The sequence below is a fragment of the Oratosquilla oratoria genome, chromosome 18 (genome assembly GCF_046742065.1).
Source record: "Oratosquilla oratoria isolate Oo_2021 chromosome 18, ASM4674206v1, whole genome shotgun sequence".
Lineage (NCBI taxonomy): Eukaryota > Metazoa > Arthropoda > Malacostraca > Stomatopoda > Squillidae > Oratosquilla > Oratosquilla oratoria.
This window is the reverse complement of record NC_134794.1, coordinates 43,892,877-43,918,056: the sequence shown is the minus strand read 5'-3', so window position 1 is coordinate 43,918,056 and position 25,180 is coordinate 43,892,877. Positions and strand designations below refer to the sequence as shown.

The window sequence follows — 25,180 nt, the reverse complement described above, 5'->3', positions numbered from 1 at the left end:
AAGATAAGGTAACATAAATTCTTATAAATATATATAACTAAGACACATGTATATTCTATATAATTATTTTAAAGTGAGCTTGTATTAGCAGATGGTATTCAAAAATATATTGTAAATAGTTAACTATTATATAGCTATATAATTTTTCAAGACAAAAATAAATTAAAAGAAATAATATATATATATTCAGTATTGTATCATATATATTTTCTTGCAATGTACACTCGGCGTAATATTGGAACCTCCGCAGACAAACAATCGTTCTTTCTCCGTGGAAGTAGTGCATGGGACGGATAGGCAAAGAGGCCTTGTAAAAATAATCCAAAATGGGACGTATGCACAGTGGTGGGTAAGTTATCTAATATTCGTTTTGTTATGTTATTGGTCAACCATGAAAAGGAAGCTAAGTATTTGTTGTTTGACGTTGTATTAGTAAATATGGTAGACCTGTTTATGTATACCCTGAATACCACGTGAACCCTGTATTAGTGTGTAGCTTCTATTTACTTCAGTCTGGTCAGTTAGGGAGCTTGTTTCATTGGGCATTTCATGCTTAAAAGGATTGCATGTTTAGTTAGTATTATTTATGGATTGCTGCCTATTTTCTAAGTTGAAGCCGTTGAAAATTTCAGCCATTTATGATGTTTAGATGCCAACTGAGTTGTCGGCACATTCATGGTATCTTGGGATTTAGTCTTTAGAGGAACTGAGCTGGACCACAAGCTCCTTCAGGAGGTTGATGTGGTATGGCACAGTTAGAGGTGCCACACAGTATGCCGTGTACTCGGGCACAGGAGATTCGTTTAGTAGCATCCCCCGAGAGTTGAATATCATTGTCTTTGATGTGCATTGATGATTGGTCTGGAGCAGCCAGTGAGGTTTCTGATTGGCATCTAGTGCAGGTATTTGTTTTGGCATATCTGCATCCTATTAGCAACTAACAGATGCTCGGTATTTGGGTGAAAAATGTTCATCACAGGCAGGGTGGTGGCTGGTGTCAAAAAACAGTCTAGGATCAACTCCGTCAAGTCAGCCCACCTTGGCCAGCCGTAACTAACTCCACTTGTTTCTCTTCCTTTTGTGTATGTATATATATATATATAGAAACCACAAGGAAATCAAAGATTGGAATACCGAACTTTTTTGTCTGTTCGAGACATTTTCAAAGTACATAGTATAACAAAGTATAGCTTAGATACAATAGTGTAGAGAACAGGAGAGGTCACTCAATGTAAATACATAAGAATAGTCTTACAAAGAAACAAAAATAGAAATAATAAGAAAAATAATAATAACAAGAATAAATAAAGTGGGTGACAATTGACACCAGGTGATAAAAGGTCACACAAGATGGCTAAGGCGGAGCTTTGACATTGTCCTATAAAGCTTCGCCTTAGGCAGGGTGGTGGCAAAAAAGAAAATTATATTTCATTGATGTATCATAATATACTAAATTAATCTTTAATGTTTTGTTTGTTATATTGTTTAGGTGTGCATTTTTTTAGGCTTGCTGAAACCACCCTGGGGATGTTATTAGGGCTACTTGGCCATTTTTTTAATTTGTATGGCATAACTTTCCTGCCACCTTGCAGCAGTTATTGTAAGTTTATCTGCAATTCTATAAGTTGCTACCTTAACTCCTTTAGAACAATAGTTCATGTAGCCCACAGCAAAATGAAGTGCATGAAGAACCCAAGGGAACTTGTGGTTAAAGTTAGGAGCAAGCACTCACATAACCTGTCACAGTTGTAGTCAAGCAAATACTGAATTGCTACTGGCAAAGAAAGGGATGTCATTACTTGCTGTAGGCCATCCACCACAGCTTTAAAAAATTGCACCTTTTTCTTCCACCATGGGTCCCGTGACAGTATTATTAGGGTGATAATGATTCTTCAAGTTATTAGTAGACTAGCCTACTGTAATTCATTATACTATGGATTGCCAAACTAAGGAAATTGCATTACATCATGAACAGGGCTGCTAGATTGATAAAAGACGGCAAGATGTCACAGAATTACACCTGTACTGATAGAGCTTCATTGTCTTCCTATTAAAGCCAGAATTATTATATTTAAAATTTGTTATGGTATACCATACAATTAGACATGGGAAACCAGATTACATAAGGCAAATGCTGGGAGATCATCAACCTGGATCAGCTGTATCACTTAGTAGTGATGATCCTTTTATGCTAGTAGAACCAAGATGTAATCTTCAAATGGAATTAAGGGCTTTCAGGACATCAGCCCTAAGGTTTTTTAATAGACTTCCCAGAAAGTAAAGTAATGTTGATACTTTCAAGAAGAAATTGAAAATGTACCTATTTAGTGATTGTTACAATCAAAACATGCAAATTAGTTTTATAAAGTGTAATAACCAGATTGATATAAGGTGAGACTCCCAGAATGTCAGAAAGACAGCGGGAGTCAAGAATAAACACACACACACAAAGAATTACTAACTTTGGAGCAAAGAAGAGAGAGAGGTGACCTACTGACTATCTACAGAATCATGAAGGGCACAAATACTTGATAGAGAGGACATGGAAATAAAAAAGAAACAGCTACAGAAGAGATCTGAAGAAAAACAGTTTTCCACATAGTGGTGGACACTTGGAACAAACTGTACAATGGAAGTGTGTGCAAAAACCATTCATAAGTTTAAGATCAAACTAGACACTGCAAGATACAAAGGCAGGACACCATGAGCGTAGCTCCCCTTCCCGCAAAATACAACTAGGTAAATACACACACACAGTCTGAAAAACTTTTAGCTCAAGATCAATAAAAGTAGCCTTCGACTACATGGATGAAGATATGGTAAACAAAATACTAGTGACACTGATAAAACCAAAATTGAAATATGTCGTGTCACTGTGTACACCTAGTTTAAAAATGAAAATCAAAGAGCAACGACAAAGAGGGCACCAACACTTTGCAATTTGACATACAAACAAAGGTTGGATAAACTAAATTTACCAACCATGGAACAAAGAGGAGAAAGGCGATTTGCTAACCATCTACAGAATTATGAAAGGGATGGAAATTCTTGATAAGGATGACCTAAAATGGGACCAAAGAAATACAAGAGGACACGAAAAGAAACTTAAGAAGGACAGTTACAGAAGAGATCTGAAAAAGAATATCTTCCCATACAGAGTGATAGATATCTGGAATAAACTGAACAAGGAAACAGTGAGTGCTAAAATTATAGACTACATATACCAAGGCTTTTTCCCCCTTACAAGGGGGGTAGCCAAAAAGAAAAAGGCATAAAATCATTTCCACCTATTCCATCCCCGAACACACTCCACACCCCTCCACCCTCCCTCTTATCTTAGCACCTCCTGAATGACGGGTCATCCCTGCACCTTGTCCACTGCCCTGGGTCAGAAGCAGTGTCGCAAGACACAGCACATCCACAGCAAGGCCGCTTCATTAAATCGGCGACCCCCCCCCCTCTCTGTCCCCCATTGCATAAAATGAGAGGACGGGGAGAAATCCCTTCGGGCTGCGTCAAATTTTGCTCACACATACTACCTCACCCCCCATCCACCTGCCCATTCCACCTCATGCTATCCCAACATCATCCATATACAACCATTCTCCATTCACCCCTGTCTTCTGTCCTCTCCCGTCCTTCCTCAAGAGACATTCCCCTCTTCCCCAAAGCCCCCTTCACCCCATCCATCCACCTCATCCTAGGATGCCCCCTCATGTTCACTCCCTCCACATCTGCCTTCCACACCTCTTTTACTAGTCTTTCTTCACTCATTCTTTCCATGTGTCCAAACCATCCTAATATTCTTTCATCAACCCTATCTCCCAACTCCCTTTCCACCCCCGTTCTCCTCCTCACCTCCTTATTTCTCACTCTATCTAGCCTAGTAACCCCCATCATACTTCTCAGACACCTCATCTCAAACACATTCAAACTCCTCTCTTCTTCTCTTATGTTCCATGTTTCTGCCCCATACAGTGCTGTTGGCACAATCACTCCTTCATACAGTCTCCTCTTAGCATCCATTCCCAAATGTCTATTCCTCATTACACTCTTTAATCCACCAAGGCATTTACTCGCTTCTCTCAATCTACATTCTACCTCCACTTTCACTCTACTTTAAGAAAAACCTGGATGCGAAAATATACAATAGCAGGTCACTACAAGCACAGCTCTCTTCCTGCAAAATACAATTAGGTAAATACAAACACACACAAACTGAGCAGGTCAAAATTATTAGGAATCCATATGATACAGCATTTCAAGGTTATATAAAAATTTAGGCATATTTTTTGAGTTCTTCAGTATAAGGGTTTAGCCTTTCAATTTTACTGTTAGATGATCCATGGACATCAGGAGCGAGCATAATTACAGATGATTTCTGGGTTGAGGTTTCCATTCCATAATTTATTGGCCATTGTTTTGGTTGAAAGTTTTTGATGTTCTATAGTTATTACTTAATACCATTTACATCAGTGAGTAGCAGGGGTGGACAATTCCAGTTTTACAATAGTATATATATATATGTGTGTGTGTGTGTGTGTGTCTTTGTGTCAGTGACACAACATGAACATTACAATACATACATATACAGAACACCCATAAAAACTACCCCAGGGGCATACTACTAAAACGTACTCATACAAACGCGTGCAAATGTACTACTCAAATGTAACCTACTACCCAGACCAGAGGTGCTAATGGGGTGATGGTTGAATGGATTTTTATTAACCCTTTGATGATTTTTTTTTTTTTTTTTTTTTTTTTTTTGCAGAAAGGGTATCTCTCAATCGGCTCTCCCATACCGTCGCTCAGTACCAAGCTGGCTGAAGTTGACCAAGGATGATGTGGAGGAGCAGATTGTGAAGCTGGCAAAGAAAGGCCTTACTCCATCACAGATTGGTATGTTATTAGGGAACTTTAATGCTTTTATGTTCATGCAACTACCATGTCAGTCTACATGTATAACATCAGTTATATAAGGTGCACTCCATCATAAATGGTAATACATCATGGCATTTAAGAATGTATGGAATTTTTGTTTTCATGTTGTTACCCATTATCTTTGCATACATTTACTTGTTTGCAGATATAGATATTAAATCAAATGTGGTATTATGGACATGTTTCCTTTGCAGGCGTGATCCTGCGAGACAGTCATGGTGTTGCTCAGGTCCGTTTTGTCACTGGAAACAAAATTCTTCGAGTTCTCAAGGCAAAGGGTCTGGCTCCAGATATTCCAGAAGATCTCTATTACTTGATCAAGAAGGCTGTTGCTATCCGCAAGCATCTTGAGAGGAACAGGTAAGAAATTTTATTTTGTAGTCTACTTTATGAAGGCTGTTGCTATCCACGAGCATCATGAGGAATAGCTAAATTGCCTTGTTGACTAGAGTAGTGTGTATATAGATGCCCCGTCATCTGCAAATACTGTAATAGGGACAATGTAAGTGCTCTTGCATTGGTGCAGGATGGGTCTATGCTTTGACTTAGCCAACCCCCACCTTGTAAGGAGGAGGAAGAGCCTTTTGGTTGTTTGTGTCTTTACTTCTACTGTACAACACTCATGGGGGCCTTTCTGTTTTACTTTCCAATTTATCATGCCAGGCTATAAAGTTTACACCTGGTTCAGCCTTGATCTTTATCACTGTATTCTCCCATTTATCATGTATATTTAACCTCTTCCATACAATGTTGCCTAGATAGGCATAATGAGGCGTATGTGGGGATACGAGGCTGTCAGCACTAAGAAAACTGCAGTGATGAGTGGGGAAAATGGAGGAAAGATGAGGTGAAGGCAGTTGTTAAGGTGATGAGAGCAGGTAAGGCACCTGAGTTGGATGGGTGCCATGCAGAATGTTTAAAAAAAAAAAGAGGAACAGTGGGTGTAGCAGTTTCAGAGGGATCAGTTTAAGTGTAGTTAGGAAGAATCATTGGAGGGTTTTGATTGAGAAGATTAGGAGAGGAACAGGGAATAATAGGTGAGGAACAGTGTGGCTTTAGGACAGGTAGGGGTTGCATGGATCAGATTTTTGTGGTAAGACATGTGAGAAAGCTTTAGGAAAAGGTAAGGATAAATTTTGGGCCTTCATGGATTTGGAAAAGCTTTGTGACAGGGTAGACAGGAAGGCACTGTGGGTGGTATTGCAGATATATAGGATAGGAAAGCTGTTGAGCAGTCAAGAGTAGTAGAGCCTGTGTTAGAATCAGAAACAGTGGTTTGAGGTAAAGGTGGAACTTTGCCAAGACTGTTATATCCCCTTGCTGTTCAATTTATACATGGATTGGGTGGTGCAAAAGGTAAATGAAGGGTAATGGGTCGGGGATGGTGAAAGGAAATTGAGTAAAGTTGTAGATAAACCAGTTGTTGTTTGCTGATGACACTGCCCTTGTGGCAGGATCAGAGGAGGTGCATGTAGCCCTGAAAATGATGAGGAAAGATAAGGCACCTGGGCTAGGTGGGTGTTATGTGGTGTCTAAAGAAGGGAGTTACAGTAATAGTAAACTGGCTAGTGAAGTTGTTTAATGTGCTCGAGGAGCCCATATATTTCCACTTTACAAGGGGAAAGGGGACAAATGTGTGTGTAGTAGTTTCATAGGGGCTATTTTGTTGAATGTATTAGGGAAGGGTTTTAAGTGAGAGGAACAGGGAATAATTGGTTAGGAATATTGTTGGTTTAAGAAAGGGTTTACATAGATAAAGTTTTTGTGGTAATGCAGATGTGTGAGGAAGCTGTATGAAAAAGTATGTTTTTTGGATCTATGGATTTGGAAAAGGCTCATGGTGGTAGACAGGAAGGCATTGTGGGAGGTTTTGCAGATTTATGGGATTGGAGGACAATTGTTAAGAATAGTCAAGAGTTTTTTACAAATGGGAAATGGAGAGCGAGTAGTTTGAGGTGAAAGTAGGACTACATCAGGGATGTATTGTTGCCATGACTATTCAATGTGTACATGGATGGGGTGATGCAGGAGGTAAGAGCAAGGGTAATAAACAGGTAACTGGAAATGGTTAAAGAAAATAGAAAGAAGTGGTAGATGAGCCAGTTTTTTGTTGACAACACCGCACTTGTGGCATGATTAAGGGAGTTAGTGGCTGAATTTGGAAAAGTATGCAAAAAGAAATTTGAAGGTAATTATGGGTAAAAGCAAGGTTATGAGATGAAGGAGGGTAGAGAATAGCAGTGAGTTGGATGGCTTTAGGTATTTGGCATCTCGTGTGATAGGAAAGAGTAGAGTTGGAAGTAAATTTTAGAGAGGAGAAAATGCCTTGGAGGTTAAAGTGTCAAGAGAAATAGGCAACTGGGAATGGATGCAAAGAGGGTGATTGTGCCAATAGTATTGCATGGGGCATAGACTTGGAATTTAAGAGGAAAAGTTTAAATGTGTTCGAGATTAAATGTCTGAGAAGTATGGTAGGGGTTACTAAGTTGGATAGAGTGAGAAATGAGGCAAGGAGGAGAGTGGGAGTGGGAAAAGATTATTTGGATGGTTTGGACACATGGAAAGAATGAGTGATGAAAGAAGGGTAAAAGAGGTGTGGAAGGCAGAGGTGGGTGGTTGAACTTCAGGGGACAACCAAGGATGAGATGGATGGATGGGGGTGTTGAGCAAGGGAGAGGGGAGGAAATAGAAATGAGTATAGAATAACTGCATAGATGATACAGTTATGCAAGGAAGGTAGGGTAGGAAGTGCCTACATGAGGGAATGGAGAGGGGGAGCTCACTGATTAAGTGTCTACAAGGCAGAAAAACTCTTAGTATGTTGATACATTTTAATAATATACCTAAGTTCTTTTGGCTCTATAAATTCACTTCCCGAGTCATAGTTCAGTGATGTCTTATGAAGCTATAGCCCATTTCCAATACTTTGTATTATGTACATATACACACACATGTATATACACATACCTCCCTTGGTGTATTTATGTATGAAATTAATTTTCCATTCTTTGCTCCATGCCAATAGTTTTAATATTTTTACAGAAGCTAACAGACCACATTCTTCACTCTTCTCAGAATTTTTGCATCATCATAAAACGTGTTAACATAACTTTTGTGACAAGACATTTATGCTGGCATTAAGGTGGCATTAATATCACAGATTTTTCTAGCAACAAAGTCTCGGGGTCCTGAACCTCCTCATTAGTTGATGTACAAGTGTATACAAGAAAGGACCACTGCTCATGAGGTCCTGTCTCATACCCTACAGGTCTGCCTAGCTTCTAATTCATGTATAATTCCAACTAGGGGTTTATCCTTATTCTTGGGTGTCTTCTAAGCTATCATGTGTATATATCAATCTTTGACATGGCTTTTCTTCATAGTTTTTCACTTGTAATCCCTGCATCATCCTCAAACATGTAGACTTCAAATTGTCTTGCATCATGAAACATAGGAGCTAACTCTGAACTTTGTGGAAATCACTGCTGTCCAACCTGACATCTTATCCTTTACTACTGTCCTCATGTAGTTTCTCTTCAAAAACTTGTTCAAATGAGTAGTTTACCTCTGTCCACAGATGAGGGGGTGATGGCTGATGGAAGGATCTTTTGTCATCCATCCGTTTTATCCACATTATCCTCAACACCTGCAAGAGACTATGAGGCCATGTATTGACTTGCTATAATTTTCTGTTCCACAGGAAGGACCGTGACTCAAAGTTCCGCCTTATCTTGGTGGAATCTAGAATCCACCGCCTGGCCCGCTACTACAAGAGCCGTGCTGTTTTGCCGCCAACATGGAAATACCAGTCTGCAACTGCATCTGCCCTTGTTGCATAAATAAACTACTTGAATGAGGTGTGCTTTCATTTAACAAAGCCCTATAATGAATATAATTCATTGGAGGAGGGGTTTGAGCTTGGTCTATGCCTACCGCAGATTCAATTTTGATGTCTGTCCCTTCCATCTTGCCTTCAAAAAAGTGGGAAATGAGATATTTGAAACAGAATTCAAAACCAGGTGAAAGGGAATCTTTTGGTGCCTCACCACCTTTGAGTGGTACCCATGAATTAGACAGCAGTTCAAGAATTGACACTGAGAATGAGGTTCCAACTGTACATCTATTTTACCAAATTTTTCATAAGGGAAGAGATGGTGATCTAGGAGCCCTTGAAGGCTATTTTTCCTCCAGCCTTGGTTATTCAATGGTACTGCCCAACTCCAGAAATTTTCATCCCATTAGGTAATTGATAAGCTACAGTTTTCTCAATAAAAATACATATGTCATTTGATGCAGGAAAATAGTCTTCCTCCAGCACAGATTCCTTCTTGAAAACATAACTGAAAATCTGTTCCAATAGTTGCAAGTGACTGTTGCACTTCTACCCAAAACTGCCCCAATTAGACACCTGCATACACTCCATGTAGATCACCATGAAATTGACTAACAATTCTCTGCCAAAACCCTGAATACCACACCCATTGCACTTCATTTCACTAGCACCACCAACAGAATAGGAAAACAAATCCACCAGCAGCACACTACTAAAATATTAGAATCTACCACCTCTTTATATTAACTTGTGTGAATAAAGGGCCATCCCTGGGTCAGGAGCAGTGTAGCAATACATCATATCCACAACAAAGCCCCACTGTGGTGCTCTCCCACCTCATCCCCTGGTTTAAAATCAGGTGGTGAGGAGAAAGCCTTTTGAACCACATCAACTTAGTCCATTCACATCCATCTCGTGCCTTTTCCTCAGACTTCATGGAAAAGTAATAGACCACTTCAATTTCCTGAAATGTTCTGATAGACACTTACATAAATAAAACCAGTCATAGCAGTGGTACTTTATTTCATCACCAATATTTCACTTATTTTTATCCTTGGAGGAGACAATTACAATGGGTCAATGGAATGAGATGGTAAGGGCTGGTTAGCAAAGTGACAGATGATCGATTCACAACATCACAAAGGCCCCTTACTGGGAGGCTAGGACAGTGTCCCTGACAGAGGGATCTGGTGGCTGTTTCAAATTGCTGTCATCTTGACCACCACAAATTATGACACTAACCTGCTTGGCCAGTTAGTAAATATGAGTGATATTTCTTTTAATTGAAGGTTGTTGAAAGACAATGTAATAAGGCATTTAAGAAAAATGTGAGATGGGAAAGTGTGTAGATTCAGGTTTTATATTTGAAGTGACATAATAGCCATTAACTGGCAAACAAGATGGACATTTCCTTTGTCAGCCATTTGGGTCTGGGTACTGGCTTCTCTGAAGCATTGTGACATACTTTAGCAATTCTATCTATCCATATACCAAGGGCTTTTTCCCCCTTACCAGGAAGGTAGCCATAATCAAAAGACATATACCCACCCATTCCACTCTTATCCACCACACTTACTTCCCTCTCATCTTAACTACTCATGGATGACAGACCAGGCCTGTATTCTGCCCACTGCCCTGGGTCAGAAGTAATGCAGCAAGACAGCACATCCATAGCAAGGCTGCTTCACTTAGTTGGCAACCTCCCCCCTCTACACCCCCTCATGTTGAAAAACAGGCTGTGTCAAAATATTCACATATAACCATTCCTAACCTCCCCCATCCACTTCCCACTCCCTTGCATCTCAGTCTCATCTATACACAGCCATTCTCCACTCCCCTTATCTCCCTCCCTTCCCTGCTCAACGCCCCTTTAACCCCGTCCATCTATCTCGTCCTCGGTTGCCCCCTCATGTTCACTACATCCACCTCTGCCTTCCTCACCTCTTTTATTAATCTTTCATCATTAATTCCTTGTGTCCAAACCATCCCAATGTTCTTTCATCAACCCTATCTGCCATCTTCTTTTCCACCCACACTCTCCTCCTCACCTTGTTTCTCACTCTATCCAACCTTGTAACCCCAACCACACTTCTCAGACATATCATTTCAAACACATTTAAACTTTTCTTCTCTGGCTCTCTTAAATTCCATGTCTCTACCCCATACAGAGCTGTCAGCACAATCACCCCTTTATATAATCTCTGCATTCACAAATGCCTATTTCTCATTACACTTTATAACCCCCAAGGCACTTGCTTTTCTCAGTCTATAATTTACCTCTACCTTCACTTCTTTTCCAGCCACATACAACCAAGTACCTAAAGCTATCCACTTCCTACAGCAATTGCAACTGGACCTTTTATATACATATACCAATGGCTTTTTCCCCCTCACAAGGGAGGTAGGCAAAGTTAAAGACATAAATCCACCCCCCACATACTCCACTCCCATCCCACCACCCCTCCTTCCCTCCTTTCCCAGCTCCTCCTGGACGACAAATCACCCTTGCACCCCACCCCAGGTCAGAAGCAATGCAGCAAGACAGCTCATCCACAGCAAGGCTGCTCCACCCAATCGGCAACAATTGGACCTTTTAAGTTGAATATATATATAAAATGTGGGTGAAATGAGAATGCCATGGATGAACAGGTCATTGTAATTTATCAATAAGTTTTAAATAAGTGTTATCACGAAACCTGGATTTTAGCCTCTGAGCTAAGGGTAGTGCGACTTCAACAGGAGAAAATGTATCATTTAGTTTCGTTTTCCTTTCCAAATGTGACACATTGGGGTTTTGATTTTCAGAAATAACTGACTCCCCATCATCTACATCTGGATGTGGATTCTTGACACTTTGCCCAATGAGGAGGCTACAGTCCCCTACAAGATTAAAATCTGGCACATCTGTATTTGTTCCACCCTTGGGAGTACTGGCTACATTTCCCTCATGGTCTAGGAAACATGACTCATATCCAACCAATGGAGAATAGGGCACAGGTCTTGAAGGGGAAATCCACTTCATCTCAACTTTATATGAACAATCACCTGCCAAATTCTTTGAGGATACTGGGCTTCCATTTTCAGAGGACATTACATCGGTGTCATGTTTTTCAACTGGTGCTGCTGTCTGTTTTTCAGGAGTATGTTCAAAACCAACACTTGTACAAAGATTAAACAATGACATGTTCTTTGACATAACTTCAATATCTGAATCGTCAAAAAGATCTTTCGAAATTTGAAAATTATTATTTTCTATGGGCTCATTGCTCTGTGATGATAAAGCTGTTATTTCACACTTACAGCCATCCTGCAGCAATCCATCACTTGCTTCTCTACTTAAAGCTCTTTCTGGTTGTAAATTTCCACTTCCCTTTCCAAGACACAAGTGACTCTGTGGTATTATAGGTGTGTTATCTCCCATATTACTCGAGGCATCCAGTAGGGGCAGTGTTGAATTCTCCAGTGTTGAGCATAAATAATCTCCAACATTTACGTTGGTGTCAGGTGCTGTTGCTTTTCTCTTGGGGCTTTGGTACGCATCACCTTTATTGACTTCAATTTCTGAATCTGTTTTCATCCTCAATTCTGTGCTACATGTGGCAATAGCTGTTGCCATATTTTCACTATCATTCTTGTCACCAAGTCTATCAATATCATTCCTATGATGAATATTAGTACTGTCAACAAAGCTGTCATCATCACAACATGATGAAACGTCTCCATATTCTGAATGACCACTGTTTTTATGTTTTATGTCACTGCATCTGTTTTCATATTCTACATTACAGACTTTGTTCTTATGTTCTTTAATACAGACTTTATCAATTTTGTTCAAAAGCTCCCTATGAAAACTAAATTTTGGGTATTCTATGTCACTGGAAGAAACTGTATTATTGGAATGTTTTACCTCCTTAACTTTTGATCCACACATCTTGTTGACATCTTTCAAAGACAGAGGTTTTCTTTCACTTTCATCATCACTTGACAAATAAATTTCTGAATCAACTGTTCCAAATTTAGTCAATTTTCTTGCTGTATTCATAAAGGGTTTATAATCAATATTCTCTTTATTTTCTTTGTTTCTAAAATGAGAATGAGAGTTATATCTACTACCACTACAGGCCCTTTGACCAAGATTTCGAACACTATTTTGGTCCTCGTCACATTCTTGTACTTTACTGTCTATTATATTTATACCTAAAATGCGATCAACAATCAGAGAAATATCTGCATCATCTGTGTCATCCAAACTCAAGTTTCCTTGTATCTGTGAAGTATCAAAATATTTCCATTCTTCTGAGGGTCTCCTTTTTGAACTCAGATTAGTCTTCAAAACTGAGTTACTATGGATTTGGCTATGATTTGGATTCACACTCAAATATCTATCAATTTTGCCTGAATCTTTCTTTGTTTCAGAAGTCTTGACAGTTGATTTGCCTTTTGAAGAATCCTTTTTAGTTTTTCCCTTTGATGTTCCTGAAAAGAAGATTTTTTTTTAATTTGAATGGTTACATCCCAATTCATAGATTTCAATTAATACAAAATAACTTATAATCACATGAAATACAAGTGCCTAAATATATATACATATACCAAAAGCTCTTTCCCCCTAACAAGGGAGGTAGCCAAAAAACAAAGGCATAATATCCATTCCCACATACTCCACTCCCATCCACCCCTTCCTGCCCTCTTATCTTGGCTCCTGGATGATGGATCATCCCTGCATCTTGCCCACTGCCCTGGGTCAGAAGCAGTGTCGCAAGACCATACATCCACAGCAAGGCCACTTCATTACATCGGTGACATCCCCCTCCATCCCCTCATGCAGAAAAAGAGAAGATGGGGAGAAACCCCTTTGGGCTGCATCAAATTATTTTTTTACACATGCTTCCTCACCCCCATCCCCTACCCCCACCCCCCACTCTAATCCATGCATCACAGTATCATCCATACACAACCATTCTCCACTCGACCCTATCTTCAGTCTTCTCCCATCTTTCCTCAACAGACATTACCCTCTTTCCCAATGCAGCTTTTACCCCAACCATCCATCTTATCTTTGGTCGTCCCCTCATGTTCACTCCTACCTCTGCCTTCCACATTTCTTTTACTAATCTTTCTTCATTCATTCTTTCCATATGTCCAAACCATCGTAATACTCTTTCATCAACCCTATCTTCCAACTCCCTTTCCAACCCTGTTCTCCTTCTCACCTCCTTGTTTCTCACTCTATCCAGCCTAGTAACCCCTATCATACTTCTCAGACATCTCATCTCAAACACATTCAACTCCTCCTCTTTTCCGCTTTTACATTCCATGTTCCTGCCCCATGCAATGCTGTCGAGATAGAGTAGAACCAGGAATGGAGATGTTTCAAAGAGGGAATCATATGGTGTGTGGAACAAGGAAATAGAAGGAAGGGTAGGGAGTGGTGGGATGATGAAGCAAAGGTCATAGAGGAGAAGAAACGAGCATTCATAGATTGGTTACAAAATAGGATGAATCATATGAGAGGTACAAAGAAAAGAGAAGTAAAGCATAAAATAAGGGAAGCAAAAAGGAGAGCAGATGTGAAATGGGGTAAGAGCATGACAGAATTTTTTTTAAAGTAATAAAGATGTTTTGGAGGGAAAGGAGAGGCAAATCAAGTAGAAAAGAAGAGGTAAAAGGTGCACATGGAGAGATGATAATAGAAGAGACAGCAGTAAGAGGAAGTTGAGCAGAGTACTTTAGGGAGTTGCTAAATGTGGAAGTTAGGGAGGGAGAGTTGCAGTGGGTAGCACTAGGAAAATGACACTTATGAATGAGGAAAATGGAGGAGAAATAAGCAAAGATAGGGTAAAAGCAGTTATTAAAATGATAAGAGCAATTAAGACACCTGGATTAGATGGGTTTCGTGCAAAGTGTCTTAAAAAGGGAGGTACAATGATGGTGGACTGGCTGGTGAGATTCTTTAATGTTTGTATAAAAGAGGATAGAGTGCCTGTATAGTTCTACTTTACAAGGGAAAGGGGACCAATGTGAGTGTTGTAGTTTCAGAGGGATCAGTTTGGTGAGCATAGCTGGGAAGGCTTATGAGAGGGTTTTGATTGAGAGGAACAGAAGGAGTAATTGGTGAAGAACAGTAGGGGTTGTGTGGATCAGATTTTTGTGGTAAGGCAGATATGTGAGAAAGCTAAGGTAAAGGTAAGGATGATTTTTGGGCCTTTATGGATTTGGAAAATGCTTATGACAGGGTAGACAGGAAGGCACTGTGAGAGGTATTGCAGATATATGAGATAGGAGGAAAGCTGTTAAGAGCAGTCAAGAGTTTTTATGAGAGTAGTAGAGCCGGTGTTAGAATTAACATGGAGAGAGAGTGGTTTTAGGTAAAGGTGGGACTTCACCAGGGATGTGTTATGTCACCTTGACTGTTCAACTTATACATAGATAGGGTGGTGTGAGAGGTAAATGCAAGGGTAATGAGCCAGGGATTGGAGATGGTTAAAGAAAATGGAAAAAAGTGGGAGATAAGCCAGTTGTTGTTTGCTGATGGCATTGAGCTTGTGGCAGGATCAGAGGAGGGATTAAGGAAATTAGTGATGGAGTTTGGGAAGGTGTGCAAAAGAAGGAAGTTGAAGGTAAATGTGGGTAAAAGTAAAGTGATAAGATGTACAAGGGGAGAGGATGGCAGCAAATTGGAAGAGATTAAGAGGGAGAGATTGGAGGAAGTGATAGCTTCAGATATTTGGGTGCGAATGTGGCAGGAAGGAGGAGCACTGTATGGGGCAGAAACATGGAACATAAGAGAGAAGGAGTTTGAATGTGTTTGAGATGAGGTGCCTGAGAAGTATGGTAAGGGTTATTAGGCTGGATAAAGTGAGAAACATGGAGGTGAGGGGGAGAGCAGGGGTGGAAAGGGAGTTGGGAGGTAGGGTTGATGAAAGACAATTGGGATGGTTTGGAAATGTGGAGAGAATGAGTGAAGAAAGATTAGTAAAAGAGATGTGGAAGGCAGAGGTAGAGGGAATGAACATGAGGGGGCAATCAAGGATGAGATTGCTTTGGAAAAGAGGGGAATGTCTGTTGAGGAAGGAAGGGAGAAGACAGAAGATAGAGGTGAGTGGAGAATGGTTGTGTATGGATGATGCTGTGATGCATGGAAGGGAGTGGGAAGTGGGGGGCATGGGCAAATATTTTGATGCGGCCCAAAGGGATTTCTCCCCGTCTTCTCATTTTCTGCATGAGGGTATGGATAATCGGGGGGTTGTTGATTAAATGAAGTGGTCTTGCTATGGATGTGCTGTGTTTTGCTACACTGCTTCTAACCCAGGGCAGTGGACAAGATGCAGGGATAACCTGTCATCCAGGAGAAGCCAAGAAAAGAGGGAAGGAGGGATGGTGAATGGGAGTTGAGTATGTGGGGATGAAATGGGTGGAAGTGGACTTATGTCTTTGACTGTGGCTACCTCCCTTGTAAGGGGGGAAAAGCCGTTGATATATATGTACAGTATATGTATATGTATATATATACAACAAGAACCCACTGTGTTGGATAAGAAGAAATGAAATAGATGATATCCATATATTTCGATCATGGACTGTGATCCTCTTCAGTGGAATGCAGAGTAGTGGAGCAAAAGGCATGTCTTATGCACAGAAAAAGAAGAAGGAACATGGATAGGACTCAGGTAGTGTCTAATGCTTTGTGGGGCAAGTCACCCGCCTTCTTATCCAATACAGTGGGTTCTTGTTGAATTTTACGAATGTGTTACGACATTACTTTGTAGTTATACATATATATATATATATATATATACATGTGATGGGGTGATTGTGCCTACAACACTGAAAAATACCCTTGGTATATAGACAGATAGACAAGATTAGATAGAGTGAAAAATGAGGTGGTGAAAAGGAGAGCAGGGGTGGGAAGGGAACTGTCAGATAGGGCTGATGAAAGAGTGTAGGGATGATTTGGAAGGCAGAGATGGATGAAGTGAACTTGAGGGGACAACAAAGGATGAGAAGGATGGATGGGATGAAAGGGGCTTTTAGCAAGAGGGAAATGTCTGTTGAGCAAGGAAGGGAGAAGGCAGGGTTCAGGTGATTTTTTCTCCCTGTCTTCTCCTTTTCAGCTTCTAGGAGCTGTCAAGAGTTTTTACGATAGTAGTAGAGCATGTGTCAAGATTAGAAATGGAGACTGTGAATGGTTTGAGGTAAAGGTGGGACTTTGTCGGGGATGTGTTATGTTGCCCTGGCTGTTCAACTTATACATGGATGGGGTGGTGCAAGAGGTAAATCCAAGGGTGGTGGGTCAGGGATTGGAAATATTTAAAGAAAATGGAGAAAAGTGGAAGGTGAGCCAGCTGTTTGCGGATGACTCTGTGCTTGTAGCAGGATCAGAGGAGGGATTGAGGAAGTTGGTGACAGAGTTTGGGAAGGTGTGTGAAAGAAGAAAGTTGTTGTTGTTGTTGTCGTTCCCTAGACTGTCTGTCCGAGCAGTCCCGTCTCCCCAAGGAAGGCCACAGCCGAAACTGGGTTTTCCCACAAATCCTTTATAGAGTGTATGTTGTGTTGTTTGCGTGCATGATTGTGTATAATGTAGTCTTCCATTATGTGTTGTATGGTATGGGGTGAAGTGTTACATCCTGGGCAGCTGTTCACAACACGGTCGTCCAGCCTCTTCTGGTAGCTTAGAAGTGCTGGGTGGTGACCGCTTCACAGTCTGGCCAAGTGGACTCTGTCCTTTCGTGGGAGAGAGGATTCAGAAGGGTGGATATCAGGGGGTCTGGCATGCAGCAGTGTGTTGTCTTTCAGTGTGTTAATGGAGCGGTGAGTGATATGATTATGAATATGTTTCCGGAGGCTGGTATTTGGTGGTTGTGGAGGAAGAGAAGAGAGTATCTGTGCGTAATAAAGGTCTTTGGGTGTAGTTTTAATGTTTCTTGGTGTGTGTGGGTGTTCTGCTATGTAGTGTAGCGGGTGTGATGTGTTTGTGGTGGCTTCGGCAAGTGTTTGTGTGCCTCTCATGTCGAGGTGGTCCTTGACTTTGAGGACTTTTGTTTCATGGTGTAAATGGTCTGTAGGTGTTGTATTTGTGCAGCCTGTAATTGTTTTTAGGGCTTTGTTTTGTATGATTTGAAGGGTGTTGTGGTGTGTCTCACTGAGATTAGGAGCCCATGCAGGACTTGCATAATTCATCACTGAGCGTATGCATTGTTTGTATATTGTTATATTAGTTTCTTTGTTTTGTCCAAATGTTGTTCCAGTGATTGACTTAAGTGCGTTAAGTCTAGGTGTGCATTTGTTTTTTATGTTTGTGAGGTGTTGTTTGAAAGACATGGATGTATCGTATGTTACACCAAGAATTTTTGGTGTGTTTGTGTGTGGTATTAGAGTGTTGTTGATGTAGAGATGAAAGTTGAAGATAAATGTGGGTAAAAGTAAGATGATGAGATGTACAAGGGGTGAAAGTGGCAGCAGACTGGAAGTGAGCATTAAGGGAGAGCGACTGGAGGAAGTGGATAGTTTTAGATATTTGGGTGTGAATGTGGCAGGAAAGGGTGGAGTGGAGGTGGAGGTAGAATGTAGATTGAGAGAAGCGAGTAAATGCCTTGGTGGATTAAAAAGTGTAATGAGGAATAGACATTTGGGAATGGATGCTAAGAGGAGATTGTATGAAGGAGTGATTGTGCCAACAGTACTGTATGGGGCAGAAACATGGAACATAAGAGAGGAAGAGAGAAGGAGTTTGAATGTGTTTGAGATGAGGTGTCTGAGAAGTATGATGGGGGTTACTAGGCTGGATAGAGTGAGAAATGAGGAGGAGAACAGGGGTGGTAAGGGAGTTGGGAGATAGGGTGGATGAAAGAGTATTGGGATGGTTTGGACACATGGAAAGAATGAGTGAAGAAAGACTAGTAAAAGAGGTATGGAAGGCAGATGTGGAGGGAGTGAACATGAGGGGGCGACCTAGGATGAGATGGATGGATGGGGTGAAAGGGGCTTTGGGAAAGAGAGGAATGTCTGTTGAGGAAGGACAGGAGAGGACAGAAGATAGGGGTGAATGGAGAATGGTTGTATATGGATGATGGTGCAATGCATGAGGTGGAATGGGTGGAGGTAGTATGTGTGAGCAAAATTTGACGCAGCCCAAAGGGATTTCTCCCCGTCTTCTCCTTTTCTGCATGGGGAGAGGGGGGGGTCACTGATTTAATGAAGTGGCCTTGCTGTGGATGTGCTGTGTCTTGCAACACTGCCTCTGACCCAGGGCAGTGGACAAGATGCAGGGATGACCCATCATCCAGGAGGTGCAAAGATAAGAGGGAGGGTGGAGGGGAGTGGAGTGTATTAGGGATGGAATGGGTGGGAATGGTTTTTATGCCCTTTGCTTTTTGGCTACCTCCATTGTAAGGGGGAAAAAGCCTTTGGTATATGTATGTATGTATTCTCCTTTTCCTATATCTGTCAAGCAAGGAGGGGAAAAGCCAGGGCATAGGGATGAGTGGAGAATGGTTGTGAAATGGATTATATCATGATGCAGCCTGAAGGGATTTTTCCCCTTCTTCTCTAATTTCTCTATGAGGGGGCAAAAGGGGATCATCGTGTTTGTGAAGTGGCCATGCTGTTGGTGTGCTGTGTCTTGCTGCATTGCTTATGACCTGGGCAGTGGACAGGAGACAGAGATGAACTTTAATTTACAAGAAGCTAAGATGAAAGGGAAACAAGTACTGTGGATGGGAGGAGACAAAGCCCTTGGCATACAGATAGAAAAGCAGTTACCTTTTTTCTTTAGGTGTAAGGCTTCAAACTCCTGCAGCAAACTGGACAAAGCATTCTGAACCTTAACATTTGGTTCCTTGGTAGTGAAGATGTGTGAGGATGAAGGTATGGAAGGTGCAATGGAAGGGCATACTTTCCACTCCACCACAAAACTGGCAGTTCCTTTGTTCACACATTTCTTCTTAATTTGAAGTGGCTGAAAGATGAAATTGAGTGAATGTACTATTTTCCTTTAGAGCAATGCAAAAAAAATACAAACCTAGATACATATCTTCATGAACATCTTTCTCCATAAAGGGAGTTGCCAACCCAACCATCACTGGTGGTTTATCCAGCTCCAAAAACAAAATTAATGGGATAGGAAAGGCTTGTTTTCTTTTACCTTTTATAATAAATTACTAGTTAGGGATGAATGGAGAGCAGAGAACTGGAATGTAAGAGAGGCTGAGGGGTAGGTAGGCAGGTATCATTACTAACAGAGTACAGTCACCAGTACCCACTGAGATCAAATGTAAAATCAAGTATCTGCATCTTACCTGAAGCTGTAACTTGTTTAAACTTTTATTAGTTGGAGCCTGTGGGATGATATTATTCACTTGCCATCTTGTAACAAGAGGGGCAATCTTCTCAAAAGCATAATCTTCAACCCAATCCAATTTCTTGACACACCATTCCTTCGAAAGAAAAATAAAAGCTCAATTATTAACCACAAGACATAAAGGCAACACTAAGGATAGCTTAAGATTACTGTTCATCTTGGCTCCTGGAGCCAAGAAAAGAGGAAGGGAGGGGTGGTGAATGGAAGTGGAATATATGGGGATGAAATGGGTGGGAGTGGATTTATGCCTTTGACTTTGGCTACCTCCCTTGTAAGGGGGGAAAAGCCATTGGTATATGTATGTATATGTACTATTCATCTATATATCAAGAACTTCTTCCCACTTATAAGGGAGGTAGCCAAGTCAAAAGGCATGCACCTACTCCATTCCCATCCACCACCCTCGTTTCCCCATTATCTTAGCTTCTCATGGATGAAGGGTCATCCCTGTCTCCTGCCCACTGCCTGGGTTAGTCAGAAGTGATGCAGCAAGACACAGCACATTCACAGTAGAGCCACTTCACTTATGTAGGAAATAGAGAAGATGAGGAGAAATCCCTTTGGGCTGTGTCAAAATATCATTCATATACAACTATTCTCCACTCACCCTATCCCTTGCCTTCTCCCTTCCTTGTTCAACAGACATTCCCCTCTTGCTCAAGGCCCCTTTCACCCTATCCATCCATCTCATCCTTGGTCATCCCCTAAGTCCACTCCATCCACCTCTGCTTTCCACACCTATCTTGATCATTTTTCTTCATTCATTCTTTCCAAGTGTCCAAATTATCCCAATAATCTTTTATCAGTCCTATCTGCTAGCTCCCTTTCCACTCCTGCTCTCCTCCTCACCTAATTTCTCACTCTATCAAACTTTGTAACCCCTACCATACTTCTCAGAAACTTGCTCTCAACACACATTTAAACTTCTTTCTGTCTCTTAAATTCTAAGTCTGCATCCCATACAGTGTTGTTGGCACAATCATCCTTTCATAAAATCTTCTCTTTGTATCCATTCTCAGATGCCTATTTCTCATGACACTGTCTCAATCCCCCAAGACATTTACTTGCTTATCTCAATCCACAATTTACTTCCACCACCACTCCTCCATTTCCTGCCACATGCAACCCCAAATACAAAAAATAAGTAGGAGCTCTTGCATTAAGATCCTCAAACACCACCACATTCATGTTCCTCCTAAAACTCTCCACATACTCATTTAAATAAATCTAAAATGTTTCTTTCCTCTCTACTTTTCTCAACACTAGTGCCATACATATTCATGAATGCCCATATCTCCCATCCTAATCTCACCTTAACCCACATCATCCTTGAGAACTTTTCTGTTCATTCAGCACACTTACACATCTCAGCACTTACCAACAGTGCCATTCCCTCCCTTCCTTGCCCTCTTGCCTCTTCTGACACTACCTACCACACTCCCAAACTCCAATTCACCTTTCCATTTCAGTTTCATTTCATTCAATAGAGACCACTAAAAGGTACCTGCACATGGTGGTCTTGCAAGATGGACAGCAAAGAATTCCATTTTCAAAACCCGTAAACCCCCTCACCTCCATTAGGAGTGCAACCCTGAGAAACTGACACTCAGTCCCCAGACTGGGCCCAAGACCTCTCTATCAACTTTAGCTGTATTTCTTACACTGGTTACTGCTTTCCTCTCCCTACAATTTTCAGCCGGTGTCATGGAAGCTGTCCAACAGTGATACAACACAGACCAGTCTAAAGTTCCTCCCAAAGAGATCTGTAGGGCTGCAGGCTTTTTACTTGGTGAAACTTGAGGAACACTTGATTTTCAATCACTATCAACACAGCTATCATTTTTCTCACAAACAAACTTCCAATTTCTTTCCTTTTGCTCTCATCTGGATCACATCCATGCACATTCAATGACCCAGTTACTAACAGGAGATTGTATGAAGGAGTGATTGTGCCGACAGCACTGTATGGGGCAGAAACATGGAACATAAGAGAGGAGGAATTTGATTAATTACTAATTTATATGACTAAAATAAAACTTACAACAAGTTTGAGCATCTGTGGACATCTCCAGCTAAAATCTTCCATCCCTACATGACGCTGCTTAGTGTATTCAACTACAATTTGTGGAAACGGGAAACCCGGTACTGCTATAGCTTTTTGCCGAATCTTGCTTTCAACTCCAACAATAAACCTGGAAGAAAAGTTGCCCTTCAATTGGTTATATATTCATTTGGAATTTTTCACATAATCACAAATGGAAGGATATGAGAAGTTAACTAGATGTTATTTGCAAGTGAGACTGATATAGCTAGTGACTCAGTTTCAAAGTGTAAGCCTATATGAAAGAATAATGATAATCTATCTATATACTAAGGGCTTTTTCCCCCTTATAAGGAAGCTAGGCCATGCACCCACTCCCATCCACCAACTTTGTTTCCTCCTTATCTCAGCTTCTCATGGATGAAGGGTCATCCATGTCTCCTACCCACTGCCTGTGTCAGAAGCAATGCAGCAAGACAAAGCCAGAGCCCTTACATGCCCTATGTTCAGATTTTGGCAACACAATTAAGGAATAGCCAAACATATGGATTTCTTGTGCCATACAATTTATTGACAAATAAGAAAACCTGTTAATAACATAAAATCACAAGAACATAAATAAATGGAATTACATACATACTTACATATACCAAGGCTTTTTCCCCCTTACAAGGGAGGTAGCCAAAAAGAAAAAGGCATAAAATCATTCCCACCCATTCCATCCCTAAATACACTCCACTCCCCTCCACCCTCCCTCTTATCTTAGCACCTCCTGGATGACGGGTCATCCCTGCACCCTGTCCACTGCCCTGGGTCAGAGGCAGTGTCACAAGGCACAGCACATCCACAGCAAGGCCACTTCATTAAATCCGCGACCCCTTCTCTCCATCCCCCCACGCAGAAAAGGAGAAGACGGGGAGAAATCCCTTCGGGCTGCGTCAAATTTTGCTCACACATACTACCTCACCACCCATCCCCCCACCCATTCCACCTCATGCAATCACAACATCATACATATACAACCATTCTCCATTCACCCCTGTCTTCTGTCCTCTCCCGTCCTTCCTCAACAGACATTCCCCTCTTCCCCAAAGCCCCATTCACCCCATCCATCCATCTCATCCTAGGACGTCCCCTCATGTTCACTCCCTCCACATCTGCCTTCCATACCACTTTTACTAGTCTTTCTTCATTCATTCTTTCCATGTGTCCAAAACATCCTAATACTCTTTCATCAACCCTATCTCCCAACTCCCTTTCCACCCCTGTTCTCCTCCTCACCTCCTCATTTCTCACTCTATCCAGCCTAGTAACCCCCATCATACTTCTCAGACACCTCATCTTAAACACATTCAAACTCCTTCTCTCTTCCTCTCTTATTTTCCATGTTTCTGCCCCATACAGTGCTGTTGACACAATCACTACTTCATACAGTCTCCTCTTAGCATCCATTCCCAAATGTCTATTCCTCATTACACTTTTTAATCCACCAAGGCATTTACTCGCTTCTCTCAATCTACATTCTACCTCCACCTCCACTTCACCTTTTCCTGCTACATTTGCACCCAAGTATCTAAAACTATCCACTTCCTCCAGTCGCTCTCCCTTAATGCTCACTTCCAGTCTGCTGCCACTTTCACCCCTTGTACATCTCATCACCTTACTTTTACCCACACTTATCTTCAGCTTTCTTCTTTCACACACTCTCCCAAACTCTGTCACCAACTTCCTCAATCCCTCCTCTGATCCTGCCACAAGTGCAGTGTCGTCTGCAAACAACAGCTGGCTCACCTCCCACTTTTTTCCATTTTCTTTAACCATCTCCAATCCCTGACCCACTACCCTTGCATTTACCTCTCGCACCACCCCATCAATGTATAATTTGAACAGCCAAGGAGACATAACGCATCCTTGACGACGTTCCACCTTTACCTCGAACCACTCACTCTCTCCATTTCTAATCCTGACACATGCTCTACTACTCTCATAAAAACTCTTGACAGCTCCTAGAAGCTTCCCTCCTATCCCGTATATCCGCAAAACCTCCCACAGTGCCTTCCTGTCTACCCTGTCATAAGCCGTTTCCAGATTCATAAAAGCCCAAAAAACAACCTTACCCTTTCCTATAGCTTTCTCACATATTTGTCTTACCACAAAGATCTGATCTACACAACCTCTACCTGTCCTAAATCCACACTGTTCCTCACCAATTATTCCCTCTGTTCCTCTCCTAATCCTCTCAATCAAGATCCTCCCATAAGCCTTCCCAACTACACTTAACAAGCTAATCCCTCTGAAACTACTACACTCACACTTGTCCTCTTTTCCCTTGTAAAGTGGAACTATAAAGGCACTTCTCCAGTCCTCCGGCACTCTACCCACTCTCCAGCAAACATTAAATAACCTCACCAACCAGTCCACCATCACTGTATCTCCTTTTTTTAGACAGTTTGCATGGCATCCATCCAGACCAGGTGCCTTACCTGCTTTCATCATCTTAACAACTGCCTTCACTTCATCCTTCCTTATTTCTCCTCCATTATCCTCATTCATCACAGTCATTTTCTTACCATTTCCTACTACAGCTATCTTTGCCTCACTATCCACCTTCACATTTAGCAACTCCCTAAAATATTCTGCCCATCTTCCCCTTACTGCCTTCTCTTCCATTATCATCTCTCCATCTGCACCTTTTACCTTTTCTTCTCTACTTGATTCGCCTCCTCTTCCTCTCTTAATTTCTTTCCAAATCATCTTTTTATTACTTTCAAAATTTTCTGTCATACCCTTACCCCATTTCACATCTGCTCTTCTCTTTGCCTCCTTTACCTTGTCCTTTACTTCTCTTTTCTTTTCTTTGTATCTCTCATATGACTCCCTCGTCCTATTTTATAACCAATCTGTGAAAGCTCGCTTCTTCTCTTCTACAACCTTCTTTGTTTCCTCATCCCACCATTCACTACCCTTCATTTTATTTTTTCCTGACCTTCTTGCTCCACAC

At 41.3% G+C, this 25,180-nt stretch overlaps 2 protein-coding genes across 3 annotated transcripts in view; one reads left to right on the top strand and one right to left on the bottom strand.

Moving 5' to 3' along the window:
* Positions 1 to 199: 199 nt before the first annotated feature.
* RpS13 (ribosomal protein S13) lies at positions 200 to 8,800 on the top strand. Of its 2 annotated transcripts, XR_012967293.1 has the most exons (5): positions 200 to 349; positions 4,775 to 4,902; positions 5,139 to 5,304; positions 8,115 to 8,212; positions 8,645 to 8,800. XR_012967293.1 is itself a non-coding variant. In XM_076201859.1 (4 exons), the coding sequence occupies exons 1-4, from the start codon at positions 327 to 329 to the stop codon at positions 8,781 to 8,783; spliced, it is 456 nt and encodes a 151-aa protein (XP_076057974.1). In that variant the 5' UTR covers positions 200 to 326; the 3' UTR covers positions 8,784 to 8,800. The 2 variants fall into 2 exon arrangements, 1 of the variants encoding a protein (XP_076057974.1); XM_076201859.1 differs by lacking the exon at positions 8,115 to 8,212.
* Positions 8,660 to 25,180, bottom strand: part of LOC143035183 (uncharacterized) — a 52,168-nt gene continuing 35,647 nt past the window's right edge. The window contains exons 8-11 of the mRNA XM_076201858.1: positions 22,180 to 22,330; positions 20,077 to 20,214; positions 19,541 to 19,736; positions 8,660 to 13,252 (exon numbers count right to left, since the gene is read on the bottom strand). Of these exons, the coding sequence (XP_076057973.1) occupies positions 11,427 to 13,252; positions 19,541 to 19,736; positions 20,077 to 20,214; positions 22,180 to 22,330 (2,311 nt within the window). The 3' untranslated portion in view covers positions 8,660 to 11,426. The remainder of the gene's footprint in view (positions 13,253 to 19,540; positions 19,737 to 20,076; positions 20,215 to 22,179; positions 22,331 to 25,180) is intronic.

Coding starts and splice junctions, on each gene's coding strand:
- RpS13 (XM_076201859.1), top strand. CDS start 327: ATGGGACGTATGCACAGTGGTGG. Junction 350..4,774: donor GGACGTATGCACAGTGGTGG/GTAAGTTATCTA, acceptor TTTTTTTTGCAG/AAAGGGTATCTCTCAATCGG. Junction 4,903..5,138: donor CCTTACTCCATCACAGATTG/GTATGTTATTAG, acceptor TTTCCTTTGCAG/GCGTGATCCTGCGAGACAGT.